Consider the following 16,892-nt stretch of genomic DNA (forward strand, 5'->3'; position numbering starts at 1 on the left):
AGCTTGTTGTATTGCTGCTCAAGCTTATCTTTTCACGCATCTTTCTGCTGCTGTGAAGGGAAACTGTGATGCAGTGAGCGACAGCACTGGGTTCATCAATTTAGGTTTCTATCATTGGTTTTCTCTCTCTCTCTCTGTACCTGCCACCATCTCTGTGCCTTTTTTTAATGGCACCTAGCCTGAGTTACAGTCATGGTAAGCTGGCAAATCTAACCTTTCAGTGGTAGGTGAGCAGATTTATACCCCAGAGAAGCTCCAATCAATGAAGTAATTTGTTAAGAAAGGAAGGCACTTGCTAAAGGCTGCCTAAGTGAACTGCTTGTTTGTTTTTGAAGAAAAGTGTTTCTTGGAGGAGAATACAAAATGTGGTTGGAAACCAGATGAGACAAAGTAAAGATGTATGTTTAACAAGTTAAGAAAGGTGTTGCAGTTCACTTTAAAGGACCCTCGCTGTTATAGCAACAAATATGCAATTAAATAGCATTGTAAGAAACTCAAACGCTCTCAGCCTCTGAACAATAAAGCCAAGGAAAGTCTTGTTTATTGAGCATTGTTAACCAGAAAACTGCAACATACCTAAAGTTAGTACTTGACTTTGTGGTCTCGGTTTTGTTTACTTGATTTTTCATGCAAGGACAGAACAAAGTTATGGTCTAGCTCTTTTTTTATTTCAAAAGAATGAGCACTCTGAAATTCAAAACCAGCCATGCAACAAGATGCATTCTTATGAGGAAAAAAACCTTGAAGCTTCTGGGTCTGTTGTTATCTCTATCAGGACGCTGCCTCCTGCCAAATGCATAGCGCTGTCTGGTACGGTCTGTTTTCTCCCCCTCGTCTTTCAAGATAATAACTTTAATGTGGACCCAGAATTACATTTTGCCTTCTTTAAACATGGCGGTAATCTCTGACTCCTGCTGTTATTGAATTAGGGTGTGGGTTTATGTGGGATGGAGGGATGAGGGTGGGTGTAGATAAGGGGCCTGGCTCGTAGCCCGTTACAGCACAGTGAGATGTGATATGCGATGGCAGCACACGGATATTGGGTGCAGGACAGATCAGACAATGCAGTGGAAAAAGTAAAGTCAAATTAACCTCAGGGAGACCTGAAGATGCAATTTTGGTGGAGGTGCAGAGTGGAAGCAGACGGTGGAGAGGACAGAATGAGCAGCAGTGAAGAGGATCTTCACCTCTCTGAGGAGAAGAAGTCGATGGAGAATGCTACTTATTCTATTTCCTGCCACAACGAGCCTGAAGGCTGTTTCATATATCTGACACTCATGCTCCTACAGTGACCAGGTAGCTTTTTCCTATCAGGTAACGCTCATAAGAGAAGGATACCATTCCCTTGATTCATTCTACATGTTGAAAAAAAATAGCTCTTGTTAAAATTGAGAACCTTTGTCTGTTCTCTCCATGTTTTAACTTTTCCCTCAGTCTTTTCCAGTTTAGTTTATCTTCGGTTCTGATGAATATCCTAACGATAATGTAGAGAGACCTTCGCCTGAAATTGATCGCTGACATATGACCAGAATAAATATTTACAAGCCGGTGTTGTTAGGAGCAGGATGTAGATAAGATCAGATTTTTCTTCTTTTTTTTCTTTACTTCATATGATATAAAGTAAACATCCCCGGTACTTCCACCTGACAGGAATATCGCTGAATAAGTCATGCTCAGGGATATAAACATTCCCAAGTTAAGTGAACTGAATGAAAACAGCTTTAGGGAAAAGTTCATTTCTAAATACCACTTCAGTCTGCTTGTTTGACCTTCTTATAAGCAGTGAAAAAAATAATTCAGGCATTTATTTAAACTCGACATTTCCCTGATAATGCAGATGTTTCCGATTTTTTCATTTTCTTTCAAACTGTTGGTTGTTTGGGAGGTTTTTTGCTCAAAAAGTGAAAGAAGTAAGGACACGTTTGACAGCATGTATTGATTTTAGTAATAACTTCATGTACAAAGTTTGTGAGAAATCCTAGTTGGTGATTCCATTGATCTGAGCAAAGCTGAGTTGAATTTGAGATGGGTTGACCGTGTTTGTGGAGTTAGAGATGTGAAGAGATTTCAGGACTCTTTCAAACAAAACCAGACAGAATGTTGATCAGGGATCCAATATGATGATTCTGAAACCGACTCCTTGCTTTTACAGTGGAGCCAACTTTCAAAAAAATAAGATGTTTGTTGTTTTGCTCTTTGCTGAGATAAAAACTTTGGTGTGTAAGTGTAAAAGAGATAACGAGTTTGGAGAAATAACATAAGCATAAAGGCAATTTGTCTGAAAGAAAAATGTCCAGAATTTTTGTTTTGACTTTTATTCAGTGTGGCTCTGTATGTTTAGGAAATCTTTTATGGTTTTCTATACTATAATTCAAAACCTCTGATTTTATCAGCCTATATAAACAGTGCAGAAGTGTTTTTCAGTTTGGCTCTAGAGGTCCACTGAAAAACACTTGCTTTCAGTTAATTGATGTTTTTATTTGTGTTGTTTTTTGCTTTGTTTGTACCTGACAGAAAGATATTTTAGATGTTGAGATTGTCCATCACAGAATAATATTAGGGAGGTACCGTACCAGTTTGATTTCTTTGGTGTGAGATGAACCAATATCATAATGTTAATCGAAATAAATTCTTGCAATTTTTATTTTGTTTGAAACAAAATGAGTTATTATATTTAGGAATATAACATAATACCTTTCTCCAAATACATATCAAGCAAACAGCTTGTCGCCATTCACTGTTACAACCATCTGCTTCTTGTGCACACACATGTCCTTCATGATTTGATTTAACCACTCTCCTAACATCGCTTTTAGTTATTGTTGGGAAATGGGTGGCATCAAGGTCCTTTTAATAAATTGCTGGGCTACAAATCTTCATGACACAATGCCTCAGTGTCTTCATGACATACCAGTAGAAACAGACTGAATAAACATGAATTCTTTTGAAAGGCTTACCAGGAGATAATATCGTCACTCTGAAAAGAACATGTTTGTAATGGTAATACTTCTGGAACATCATCTTGTGGACAGATCGAAACAAAGTGGAGATATTTGGCTATAATACATGATGCTGTGTTTGATAAAAAGGAAATGCAGCATATTAGCACAAACACTTCATATCAGCTGTCAGGGATTGTGGTGGAGGGCTTGCTTTGCAGTCACAGGACTGGGCACCTTGACATTATTGAGTCAACCCTGAACTCCTCTGTTTACCAAAGTACTCTAGAGCAGCGGTCCCCAATCCCCGGGCCTCGGCCCGGTACCGGTCCGTGAGTCGTTTGTTACCGGGCCGCAAGAGTTGAGGCTCAGGTGTGAAATGTATGGCTTTCAGGGTTTTTATTGGTTTTCAGCGTTATTTTGTTATCGTTTTTATTGTTAACTCGGTTTTCCTGGGTCTTTTCACGTGTGTTATGAATAAATCTTCTTTTTTTCGGTACCAGTACTAGTTTTATTTTGTTGTATTGGTCAAAAATTGGTCAAGCAACATGGCAGTGAAGGACACTGAAGCTAAAGACACCAGCAAATCTATATCAGGATGGTTGAAAGAAAAGACTCAGTGTTGCAGTAGTCCAAACAAGACCTCAACCTGACATTTCCTGATAAATATTGTGTCTGGACCTTAAGAGAGCTGTGTATAAATAAATGATAAACTGAAGAAATGTGATAAAGAAGAGTTGGCCACAATGATGGGAGAGATTAGAAAAAAATAATAAGGTCAAGCTACTAAAGGTAGTTCTACATCCTGCTGGATCACGAGATGCATTTAGCTCTTTACAGGACTGTCTTGTTAAAACTCTCTTTTTCATATCATAGCTATATATATTGGCTGATTAATTAATTTAGTGCCAAATCCTTGCAGTACTGTTTATGACCCAGCAAACAGAGCAGCTTCTGTGTAAACATTCATGTCGCTAAAAACTGTGAACTCGCAATCATAAATGAAGCCGAGTCAATTACTGTGACAACATTTTTGTCAGCTTTTATTTTCTGTCATCTTGATTTTGGTGGCTGTCATAGGGCACTGCTTAGACAGACGTTAGCGAGTAAATCAAACTGAATCTGTAAACACGGTGGTTTTAAAATATGATGGTCCATTTCCAGTAGAAAGGAAATCTTGGTGTAGATAAATTTAATTTAGAAAGTATTGGCAAATCTTAGATTAGATACATTCTCAGAAAATAAATGTGTTATTGTGCCTCTAGTGATACGACTTATCGCTGAGGTAGTGCTCTCTAAGGTGTTGCTGTTGTACTGTGTGGTTTATCCTCTAGACAGAGACCAGGCTTGAACCTCCAGAACAGTTTTATACATTTTTAAAGAATGTGGGACATTAATTTGTTTTGTATCATTATTCATTAAATGGGCAATAGACTGGCATTTGTACAGTGTCTTTCTAAGCCTGCTATCTACCACAGACTTAACCTACTGTACTGCACCTTACATCTGCACCTGTAGCTCATTTCCCTAACTGAACAGGCAACACTGCTAACCGTTGTGATGAAGATATAAAAAACAGACGTTTGAATACAGTTAATATATTAATATCTTTCCCAGTTTCTTTTTGATTGGGCTAAACACAAACTGTCTGATATTACATCTTAAAATATAGGCGAAACCATGTGAATGTATGTTACTGCTTTATACATACACACATGCCCTTAGCTCTCAAAGAAGTCCATATAGTTACCTTGAAGCTCATTAATGAGGGGATGCAGAAGGCACAACATTGACTTATATTACACTGGTTCATTTTATTATATATTTATTATTTTTTCTTTCGGAAAGCAAATGTTTCACCCATTATTTTTCTCCGTATTAGTAAAAGAAGCGCTCATCAAAGCCTGATTCTAAATGATTTATCATTTGTTTATCCTCCCATAATAACAATTCATGCAGGAGCGCAGTCTGAGTTCATTACTCCCTCAAAATATACTATATTTTAAAGATGAGCATGAAAATTCAATGTGCCCCTGTTCTACAAGTGGGTTGAAACAGCAGGCAGTGAAACAGGGCAGCAGCGACACCGAGATGCTGGAGGTCGAGGTGGCAAAATTAGCATTCTAAATAGATGTGTACAATGTGAGAAGACTGAGGCATATTATGTGTGTATGACCATGAGTAGCATATTTTTATCTATAATCATTATCTCTAATCTGAACATGTTTTTTCTGTTTCCTTCCTAGCTGCGAGCCCATGCTGTGGACATGAACGGCAACCAGGTTGAGAACCCTATCGATCTGTACATCTTTGTCATCGATATGAATGACAACAGACCCGAGTTCAAAAACCAGGTCTACAATGGCTCTGTGGATGAAGGCTCGAAACCAGGTAATAAATTATAGATGGATAAAAACAATTGAAACAATTACAATAGAAACTTTTTTTTTTGTTTTAAAAGTCAAGAAATTTATGGGTGAACAGAAAAAGAACAGCGAGTATATCAGGAGAGATTGGTGTTGTTAAAAGTATGACTACACCAGTGAATCTTTGATGCAACAGAGAATTTTCCATTCCCCTTGATTTAGCAGACGGACAGAGAATCGGTCTCGTAGAGTGGCTTTTCATTTAGCCTGGTGCAGCAGTGGTCATAAACCAAAGAGGGTGCTCAGGCTGGAGAGGAGATTGAGGATTAAATGTACCACGCTGTAGCACCACTGGGTCATTTTATGTCTAACCTCAAAGCAGAAGAATCACAGAGATGAGCTCTCTGTGTGCAAGCGTGTGTGAGTTTGAACCCGATGAGCCAGAGTTTATTGCACCAGAGGCGATCTCAAAAGGTGTCCAGGTGCTCAATACCTTTTTCTTTCTGTTTTGCTTTCTTTCCTTCTTACTTTTGTCACACCTCACTTTTATTATCTTTTCTTTTCCTTTTTTGATTTCCTTTCCTAAACGATACCATCCCTGTTGCCCGAGCCTCGCCTCACACACCGTACAAGTCCCTGTACGGCATGCATGACATTCAGTTGAACAATAATCATAAAAAAGAGAGTTTTAGAATTTAGAGCTCCAGTGGTTTCAATGGAAGGGCAATTACAGACTTGAATTAGTTTGCAAATTAAAGAGTCATTATGGGGACCTAATCCTGTCAGGCACAGCTTAGGATCCCCATACAAAGGGTCCACATTAAACCCCCTAAGTCTGCAGCTTAATGAAATTACCCCGGCGATGTGTGACACATTGTGATTCTAAATCTCCTTCAGTCTATCCCCACATCTCTTTAAAAAAAAAAAAATGATGGGTGGAGGACTGATAGTCTCTCCACTTGGAATCACACCAAATATGGAGTCTGTCCTCTATTTCCCTCTTTTCCTCTCCCTCTCTCTGTTCCTAACAGCTTTTTTGTTGTCTCGCTGAGAGGCCTTCAGAGTACTCCCTCTGGCCGAGTCATTGACAAATGTTGCTTTGAAATGTAATGAAGTTTGAAATGGGAGCTGCGGTTACAATTATCCTCGGACAGGGGCTGTCACTGGCATGATATCACTATCTCTGGCAATTAGAATTGGCTACAAGAGAGGCAGAACAAGAGGGAGAAAGGGATGGAGAGATTGGGTGACAGGCAGTGATCCCACAGAGTTATACAAGTAGGGAAGGAACCTAACAAGTGTTGCTTTCGTGAGAGAGTAGACGCTTATTCTCTGCAACACAAATGCGTCATAATCAGTTTTTATTATTCGTTTTTAACATGTCCTTTAAATATAAAAAACATCATCTTTATAACATATGATTTTAATAATATTTACATGTGTATATATACTTTTGTGTTTGATTTTCTAGTATTTGTCCAAGTCGTTATTTACAGAACAGCTACCCATATTTTTGTTCTGTTGGCGTAGATTTCTAAGTACCTGTCCCATTAATATACATTCATTAAAATTATATTAAATAATGTTTCTATGAAAATTACATCTGTATAGATGCAGCAATTTAATCCGTTATGACATCTTAGTAAAACAATAGAATGTAATTGTAAAATTATAGTAATTTTTGCTGAAAAGCTGCCCACATGGACATAAGTAGTAATTACAGGATAATTTCCCTACAGTTCCAATGTCTCTGTCACGAGTGTGCTTTTTTAATATATTATACAGTCACGTGAAAAAGAAGGTTTTCACAGTCCTGTGACAGAGTCTGTGGTTACTGCTTTCATAGCAAGGTAAGAAGTAGCCATGTGCTGCTCATCAAATACACTCCATTAATTGACTGATGAGCAAGTGTGATCACCTCTGTAAAAGCATAGGCAGTTTTTCGTTCTGGAGCATTTGAAAAAAGCAACTGCTTTAAACCAAAAGCTTAACCAATGACTACTGGTAGTAGACAGAGGGGAGGTCAAGCTTCACCATGTCAAGTCAAGTTATTTACAAAGATAGCTATAATAAGCCACTGTTATGGTTGGTAGTTGATCTATAAAGAGTATGCCGGTGGACATAAATGCTGACAAATTTTCTGTGTTTCATCAGGAACATATGTGATGCATCTGTCAGCATTTGATGCAGATGACAACACCACAGCTAATGGAATGGTGCGCTACCGGATCCTGTCCCAGACGCCGCACAGCCCGATCCCTAACATGTTTACCATCAACAGCGAGACTGGAGACATTGTGACAGTGGCGCCTGGTCTTGATCGAGAGGTTGGTCTTCTCTCTCCTGACGCATTCATCAACTCGTACCACTTTATAGTAACAAGTGTTAATAAACAGTAAATTTTTAATGTGAAGTAACTCTTTTCAGTCAACAACACTGACATTTTAATTAATGTTTACTAACTGATTAATATACAACCTTTTAATAGTATGTGATTGTCATTGTAAAGTGGTAACTGATTCATAAAACTTTCTTGGCTGATAAATACTGTTTGGTACATCTATAGATATTTTTGAATGGCTAGTATAAAGTTAGAACTGGTGTTAAAATACTTGTTTTGAAGCTGCATAGGTTTGCGGGTGGTGTAAATCAGTTACAGTTATTTACTTGTTCAGGAATGTGAGTAAATAACTGTAATTTGACATCTTAGTTTAAAACGAATAATGCATTTTACTTTTTTTCAGCTCTTTTGAAAAACAGTTCATCTGAAAATTTATGGATAACAACAGTAATTATGTTTTGGCATTACAATTATCCTTTTAATTAAAGCATACTGGTGGATTAACCATTGCAGAGACATGAAAAAGTATTTCAGCAATTACCATCAACATTCATTTAGAGCAGCTGTGGCATAAACCTTACACTGGATGGTGGTGAATTTAATTTATTTAGTGTTTGGGAAAGTTTGGAGGGGCACTTGTTTTACTGCTGTTAAAAACCCTAACCCTTATAAATATTCCTAACATGCCACCGGCTTTGACTAAATGCAATATTTAAAACTCGGGTAACTGAGATATGCGTACTGATCGATAAAAATAACACAAAATAACAATAGCTCTTTATTTATCATTAGCAAATGTTATAAGTGCAGATCTCATCAGACTGTAATTGTCTCTAATCAACTGTGATGTCATATTTATTACTATATAGAATAATGGATAATGTATTTGTTACACAGACTGGAACAATTTTTTAAAAATCATCATTTCATAACAATATAACAATGAAATGACCATTTAACTAGTTTTAATTGCCCATTAATTTACAGAAAAGCTTATTATATATAAGCTTATATTTTCTATTGTGCAGGTAAATACTTTTTCCATTTAAAAAGCACTGCCAGGTGCCTAATGAGCCTTCTGCTGGAGGTTTCTTCCCTTTAAACTGGAGTTTTTCCTTCCCACTGTTGCCAAGTGCTTCTCACAGGGTATCACCTGACTGGTGAGGTTTTCTCTCGAATATTATATTGTCTTTTCTTACTATATACATTTTCCTCGAGACACCTGTTCCTGTTAATTGGTAATTGGTGTGACAAAGGATGATAAAATAATTTTTAGTCATACAGTGTGGGAACCCTTGCATTGCTGCACAGTGTCTGAATGAGCCATACCTGGTCAAAAGGAAGACATTTGTATCTGTGTTCATGGAGCACAGTTCCTAATAGCATTGTTTACTCTGATGACATCCTAAGATATGACTTTCAAATGTTACGGTGCCATTTGTCCCCGCACACACACACATAAGTCATCTTTTTTTTATATTAAATTGTCCACGGTCACCTTGTTTGTGGAGCTCTAAAAGTTGTGACAAGATCCAAATGTGTTTATTCTCACAACATGGATGTGCCAGTGACAACTCTGCAAAGAAATCTCCGAGACAGATCATCCTCCCAGACTGTCACCAGTGACAGACCTATTAACAACACATCACGCAGCAGTGGGCTGCTCGTGAGTGTGCGTGTGTGTATGTGTGCGTGGTGTTTGTGTGGTAAAGATAGAGTGGAAATATCTGAGATAGAATGCCCTTGACACCTGTCAGACAAACACAAAAGCCCATAATCACATCTACACTCGATAAAACACAGGCAATAGAGTGAAAAAACGAAAACTGAAGGGAGCAATAGAACAAAAACTGAGCTGGTAAGGTGGGTTATTACAATGAGGGGGGAGTAAGTGTGTGAATTTGTTAGTGAAGATAGTGTGATGGAGACAGAGAAGCAGGATGAGACATGATGGTGCCAGAGGGAGAGAGGTACAAGGGGAGCATAGACTAAAAATGTCTCAGCTGAACCGCTTTTCTTTTTGCTCTGGTTTATCAGTACACTGCTAATCCACACAGTCACCCCTAAACGTAGGATTACACTCTTGGCACCCCTAAACACACGCATGCACACAAACACACACACACACAGAGACAAGATTGTACTTCAAAGAACTTGTGTTGAGATAATTATTTCCCTTGCCCATAACCTTTTTAATAACATATGTTTTTCCAGGTTAGTATCACTGGGATCAGCGTTCTCGCTTTCACTTCCTTTTCAGATCACATCTGCTTACTTTACAATCAGACAACAGCCACGTGTAAATATAATATGCACAAGCTGGTCATATTCCCAACAAGATGAAAGCTCATCTAACTCTTCATCTTCCTGCTACTTTCCACAAGCTTGACAAAAACACTACAGGCAGACCTACGTCAGCAAAAGAAAAAGTCAAGCCAACAAAGAATCATCCCTCCATCCAACCTGGGACCTGTCATATTTTCTGAAAAATCTACTAACCCCATTTAGCATTGATGTCAAATTACAGTAAGGCTAGTAATACAGACATTTTTAATGCTTTTTGATGCCATGTCTAAGACCCGTGAGCAGATTTCATTAACCAGATAACACATCAGTACTGCATGTTGATACCAGGTGCAAATGAGGCTCGTAAATCTTCAGAAAAGAGACTAAGGGAAAAGAATGGCTACACATTGCCTCTTTTCCCTTTAAACATCATCATCCGTACATTTTCTAGCACTCATCTACATCCCGGCCCCAGGTTTACCTTTCACACTAGCCCAGAAAATGTTTTTAACCTCACACTAACAGTTAACACTCCTAAAGTGAGAATGAACCAAAATGCATTGTTCAGGCAAAGTTGGTGTCCTTAGATTAACAGAGTCTCTGCAGATCAATACATAGTTGATAAGTGACAAAATTTAAACCCATTTGAAAACCTTTGGGGACACTTTCCACCTCCACTATCCAAACAACAAATGAGGGCATCACTTTTGGAAGAATGGGATGTAAGTGGAGTCAACAAGACTAAATTTCATTCCAGTGCTGGTGTTAAATTAACTCCTGACTCTGGGGAAGAGACTGATAATCAGTATTTTGTGTCAGCCTCAACTTAAGCGTTTCTTTTCTGACTTTGTAAAATAAAATGCAACACATAAATATACCCAAGAATATAGATTTATTGAACTTGTATTTATTAGTAGAAGAATGAATTCTAAATAAAGTTATACTCATTTTCTTTACCTAATTTATTTGTGGTAGTCATGTCAGTCTAGTGTGAGACTAGGGTAAGGCCACTGCATACTGCTGCCTTTTACAGCTTTACAGTTTCTCCTTTCCTTGTGCTCACTGTGTGAAAGCATACACTCAAATGTGCACCTCCTTAGACACATGTGAGTGAAATGGTGAAATGAAATGAAATTGGCAACAATTTCAATTTATGTTACTGTAAGTATGATAAAACAATCTCCCAGCAAATCAAGAGCACAACAGAAATAGAGCAAGAACCTAGAGAAAGCACCATTTTCAGCCTTTTTACTTATCCAGAAATATGATAAATATCCCAGACTGCAGTAAAGTGAAAATATATATATGCCAAAAGCTGTTGACGTAACAGCCATGAAATGCCTCCAAACTGCTGACCCTTTGCAGTTAGCTTTCTTCAGGCAATGCTCTCTCTCTAGCAGCTAGTGCACTGCTGGTGACAGGTGGCTTCTTAAAGCCAAAGAGCCAGAGCTGGAGTGGATCGGCTCATAGATCTTTCCCCGCTGTCAACAACGCCTAATCCAACTTTTTGAATCAGGATTAGAACAATATCCAAACCATATATCAACATGTTAACATGTTATCAACAGTTAACACAAAACCAGTTAACTATTGGTTCTAAGATGTTACATAACCAGTTACTACTAGTCCAGAGTTGGCACTGGGAGAGAGCCCATCTTTCTCTTTGTGAAAAGACATTTTAAACAAGCAAGTTGAAGAGTAAGTCTCATGGCAGCCCTACTAACCGGCTTGGTTCTGCTCGACTTTCAAGCAGAAAGTTGTATGCACGCTGAGTCAGTGTAAGCTTGCATATAAGCACTTCATCACCTGAAAGGCAAGAAAACTGCTGGATCTAGCAGAGCTATCATTTGCCACATTAAGAAAAAAATAAAACAAACAAAAAATAAAATTGGGTGCACATTCGTATATATGGTGTAGCTATGTACACGTATTTCAGTGACGCTGATTTGATTATTTAAAAATGAAATTGTCTTAGTGTCTTAAATAAACTCAGGAAATTTGTGTTTGGTTGATTATTTCTTTGTTTTAAAAATGTCTCTTGGCCTTAAATCTTATACTGCTGGAAAGACTGTTTATTTCTCCTTAAATGGTGCCACACAGGGACGTCAGTACCCAGTCATAGCCACGACAGCCTGGCAAATCCTCGTCATGCTGGTCACCAGCTTGGTCACACACTGCTGTGGGATGGCATCCTGTTTCTCAACCAGCAAGTCAGCCAATGTGGTTGTGTTGGTTACTCTGGCACGAACAACATGCCCAAGCTGATCCCACAAGTGTTCAATGGGATTGAGCTCAGGACTGCAGACAGAACATTCCATCCTCTTGACTCCCTGAGTGCTGATGGGATGAGAAAATGTCGTTTTGTGACACCTATTCGTGTCCTGTCTCTGACACCCCCTGTTATATGGAACTTGCCCTTCAATTTAGAGATGGTACTTGGTGTCACTCCAAATAATGCTGCAACTTTCCGGTGAAATACCACCTTGAAGTTGTTCTACAGCACCTGCTTATCCAGCAGACACCAATTGGCATACACATTTTGTGTTGTCTTGTATTAGCTTCTTCCAAAGGGTGTCAGAACTCAGTCATGTAGGAGGTTCTAAGAAGTGAGACATCAGCTGTGGTGGTTCAGCACTCTGATTGTGATCTCTTCTGGATGCCACTTATGTCATGCCAGAAGAAGACCCTGGGGTAGACCCAAGAACTACCCCACCTACCCCAATCTGCACTTAGATTGCTGCCTCCACCACCTGGATAAGGAACTGGATGTTGCAAAATATTAATGGATATGTATGATGGATGAATATAAATAAACTTGTGTGCAAACAGTTTCTCCAGCATATAAACGCATATTTCAGTGTCCCAGCATTTTTCCTAGACGGCAGATAAAAGTCTTAACCTTGCCAGAAAAAAGTACCTTCTGTACTGTACATAAACTTCACAGGAAGATTCGACGATGCACACTGCAGTGTTTACCTGGTCCACTTTTAGTCAGCACTTTAGCCCTTTGAAACTTGGAAAGTTTCTGCACCTCCCTTCTCTTCTTGGACTGGAGTGTTGGAGGTGTTAGGCACACAAAAAAAGCACGATTTATTTTTGGTATTATCCCTCCCTTGTGCCTCAGTTGCATCCCCTGCCGCCTCTTATCCTATCTTCTGTTCTTTACTTTTGAAATGTCTTCTTCCTCTTCTTTGTAAACTCCCACACTGATTCTCTTTTAAAGATTTCCACTGGTCTGCAGTGGACTTTTAAGAGCTTGTTGACAGTAACAGACCTTAGTACTCCAGAGAAGACTGGCTATGCTGCGGTGTTGTTGCAGCGCTGAGAGGTTCAGAGGAGCGCTACATAATTACTCCCTTGTCTAATTAGTGAGAGTGTTGTGTACACGCTGTACACAGGCTGATGGGACAGTCAAGCAAGCAGAAGATATGGAGAAAGAGAGTTGTGTGTATGTGTTTGTGGATGCTTGTGTGTATTTACGGGTGTTAATGAGAGTGTGTGTATGAGGTTGGAGTTCAGCATCTCATCTAGCCTCAAGATGAGAGGAACTGAGAGAAGCTGTCTAATCCTCCTGATGTGGCATCCTGGCCTAATTGGGATATTTACTCGGTAATTAGCAGGTGAGAGAGACACTGGGAATGTAATTGGGAATCTCAATGACGAGACACATTATCCAGACAGTCAGCTTCTGGGCTCCATCCTTCCTGCAGCCCATTAACTGCACCCTGGGACAGAAGAAGAGACAGGGGAAGCCAAGAACAGAAGGAGGGGAAAATGGTGAGAAAGGAGGTACATGGCTGAGAAGAAAAACAAGAAATATTTCAGCATCCACTGAAGTGACACTATGTCATTTCAAGAGATGAAACGGCATTTATCATTCCCTCATATTATTGCCCCATAGATAGTCTATTAATCTCTGTCAGTTGGATCATTGTCTTCACATCTGTCCATCAGTGGCGCTGAATAAGCGATGCCTTTGATAACTTTGATGGCATGCTGTACCAATGGGGAGGCTTCACAGTGGTGCCTTCAGATGGTCTGAAGTCTGGATACGTTCCAGTGAAGAGATTTCAACTCAGTCAAATGAAAGACTTCACCCTTGTGATTTTGTGTTTCAAATAAGACTGTAGACAGTCACTATAGAAGAGAACGCAGGCTCAGCTTTTTTCCCCCATGGGAGTCACAGTCTGCGACTGCTGCTGTAGCAAGAGGGAGCTTTTTGCAGATGAATAACCGCACACTGTTGTTTTTTTCTATTACTGTCTTTTACAGAAAGTGTCCCAGTATACCATTATCGTGCAGGCCACGGACATGGAGGGCAACCTGAACTTTGGCCTTTCCAACACAGCCACTGCCATCATCACTGTCACGGACATCAATGACAACCCTCCCATGCTGACCTCCAGAACTGTGAGTTATTACAAATGAGGTAATGGGCAATGGGTAACAGTTCAAAGAAATAGAGGAGTTGGGTTAAGAGAAGAGCGCGGAAATCATATGTTGGAGAAGAAAAATCATAAAAAAGAAATATATCAGAAGAAGAAGGGGGAAGACATAGAGGGGGGAAAAATTGAAAAAAGAGGAATCTACACTGTTATGTCATTACAAGGAAAGATTTACACAAGGACAGTGAGGGGGACTTATAAAGGATAATTGCTCATTTGCTTGTAGAGAGCTGAAACAAAAACACATGCGAACACACATACTCGCGCACGCGCACTCGTGAGGAATAACATTGACTTTCATGAGCAAGAAAACTAGAGCCAGCAAATGGTTAATGATTGTTGTCATGATGGTGATATTTAGAATGATGATTACATTACAGAAGGTCATTACTGAGAGCCAAGTAAAAATTAAAAATCCAAAGTACTGCAATATATGTAATATATTACTGGTGGTGCCATTCTGGAACATCATCACTAAATCAATTAGTGATTCAGGTTATTTCTACTTTCACTTGCACATATATGGATTTTATATCATATCATCAAGGACTAATCTCACCCCAGCAATCAACAGCAATCAACTGTTTGAACTATTACCGTCAGGCCGACGGTACAGGTCACATAAAACCAGGACAAACAGATTCAGGGATAGCTTCTTTCCCAGAGCTATCACCGTAGTAAATAAGCACAAAAACAATTGAACCTGCTTGCTATACCATACCGTCACTGCCATTATATTATGCTGTTATTCATACTGTCATTATATTAATGCTGCTATCCTGTATATATCGTACTTACTATTGTTTGAGTACTTGCGATTGTTTTATTGTACTTTTTATATTTTACATTTATATTTATTATTGAATCTTGCACCAAGGGAGTGGCACTCCAATTTCGTTGTAGTCTGTACAATGACAATAAAGGCTATTCTATTCTATTCTATTCTATATATATATATATATATATATATATATATATATGTGTGTATATATATATATATATACATATATATATATATATATAACACCCAGCACGCCCCTGCGGGCGGTTTATCCTTCAAGCTCGGGTCCTCTACCAGAGGCCTGGGAGCTTGAGGGTCCTGCGCAGTATCTTAGCTGTTCCCAGGACTGCGCTCTTCTGGACAGAGATCTCCGATGTTATTCCCGGGATCTGCTGGAGCCACTCGCCTAGCTTGGGAGTCACCGCACCTAGTGCTCCGATTACCACGGGGACCACCGTTACCTTCACCCTCCACATCCTCTCGAGCTCTTCTCTGAGCCCTTGGTATTTCTCCAGCTTCTCGTGTTCCTTCTTCCTGATATTGCTGTCATTCGGAACCGCTACATCGATCACTACGGCCGTCTTCTTCTGTTTGTCTACCACCACTATGTCCGGTTGGTTAGCCACCACCATTTTGTCCGTCTGTATCTGGAAGTCCCACAGGATCTTAGCTCGGTCATTCTCCACCACCCTTGGGGGCATCTCCCATTTTGACCTCGGGACTTCCAGGTTATACTCGGCACAGATGTTCCTGTACACTATGCCGGCCACTTGGTTATGGCGTTCCATGTATGCCTTGCCTGCTAGCATCTTGCACCCTGCTGTTATGTGCTGGATTGTCTCTGGGGCATCTTTACACAGCCTGCACCTGGGGTCTTGCCTGGTGTGATAGACCCCAGCCTCTATGGATCTTGTACTCAGAGCTTGTTCTTGTGCTGCCATGATTAGTGCCTCTGTGCTGTCTTTCAGTCCAGCTTTGTCCAGCCACTGGTAGGATTTCTGGATATCAGCCACCTCCTCTATCTGCCGGTGGTACATACCGTGCAGGGGCCTCTCCTTCCATGATGGTTCCTCGTCTCCCTCCTCTTTCTTGGGTTTCTGCTGCCTGAGGTATTCACTGAGCACTCGGTCAGTTGGGGCCATCTTCCCAATGTATTCTTGGATGTTCCTTGTCTCATCCTGGACTGTGGTGCTGACACTCACCAGTCCCCGGCCCCCTTCCTTCCGCTTAGCGTACAGCCTCAGGGTGCTGGACTTGGGGTGAAACCCTCCATGCATGGTCAGGAGCTTTCTTGTCTTTATGTCAGTGGCTTCTATCGCCTCCTTTGGCCAGCTTATTACCCCAGCAGGGTACCTGATCACGGGCAGGGCGTATGTGTTGATGGCCCGGATCTTGTTCTTACCATTCAGCTGACTCCTCAGGACTTGCCTGACCCTCTGCAGGTACTTGGTGGTTGCAGCTTTTCTAGCGGCCTCTTCATGGTTCCCATTCGCCTGCGGGATCCCCAGGTACTTGTAACTGTCCTCTATGTCTGCAATGTTGCCTTCTGGTAGTTCAATCCCCTCAGTTCTGACTACCTTCCCTCTCTTTGTTACCATCCGACTACACTTCTCCAGTCCGAACGACATTCCAATGTCATTGCTGTATAGCCTGGTGGTGTGGATCAGTGAATCGATGTCTCGTTCACTCTTGGCATACAGCTTGATGTCATCCATGTACAGGAGGTGGCTGACA

At 40.1% G+C, this 16,892-nt stretch overlaps 1 protein-coding gene across 1 annotated transcript in view; it reads left to right on the plus strand.

Moving 5' to 3' along the window:
- Positions 1 to 16,892, plus strand: part of LOC146684705 (cadherin-4-like) — a 254,586-nt gene that overhangs the window by 208,890 nt on the left and 28,804 nt on the right. The window contains exons 7-9 of the mRNA XM_085444974.1: positions 5,186 to 5,330; positions 7,460 to 7,632; positions 14,205 to 14,342. Of these exons, the coding sequence (XP_085301100.1) occupies positions 5,186 to 5,330; positions 7,460 to 7,632; positions 14,205 to 14,342 (456 nt within the window). The remainder of the gene's footprint in view (positions 1 to 5,185; positions 5,331 to 7,459; positions 7,633 to 14,204; positions 14,343 to 16,892) is intronic.

The sequence above is a fragment of the Copadichromis virginalis genome, linkage group LG20, assembly GCF_057382275.1.
Source record: "Copadichromis virginalis isolate Kocher_CV1m ecotype Utaka linkage group LG20, C_Virginalis_male_GT1.1, whole genome shotgun sequence".
NCBI classification, from domain to species: Eukaryota; Metazoa; Chordata; class Actinopteri; order Cichliformes; family Cichlidae; genus Copadichromis; species Copadichromis virginalis.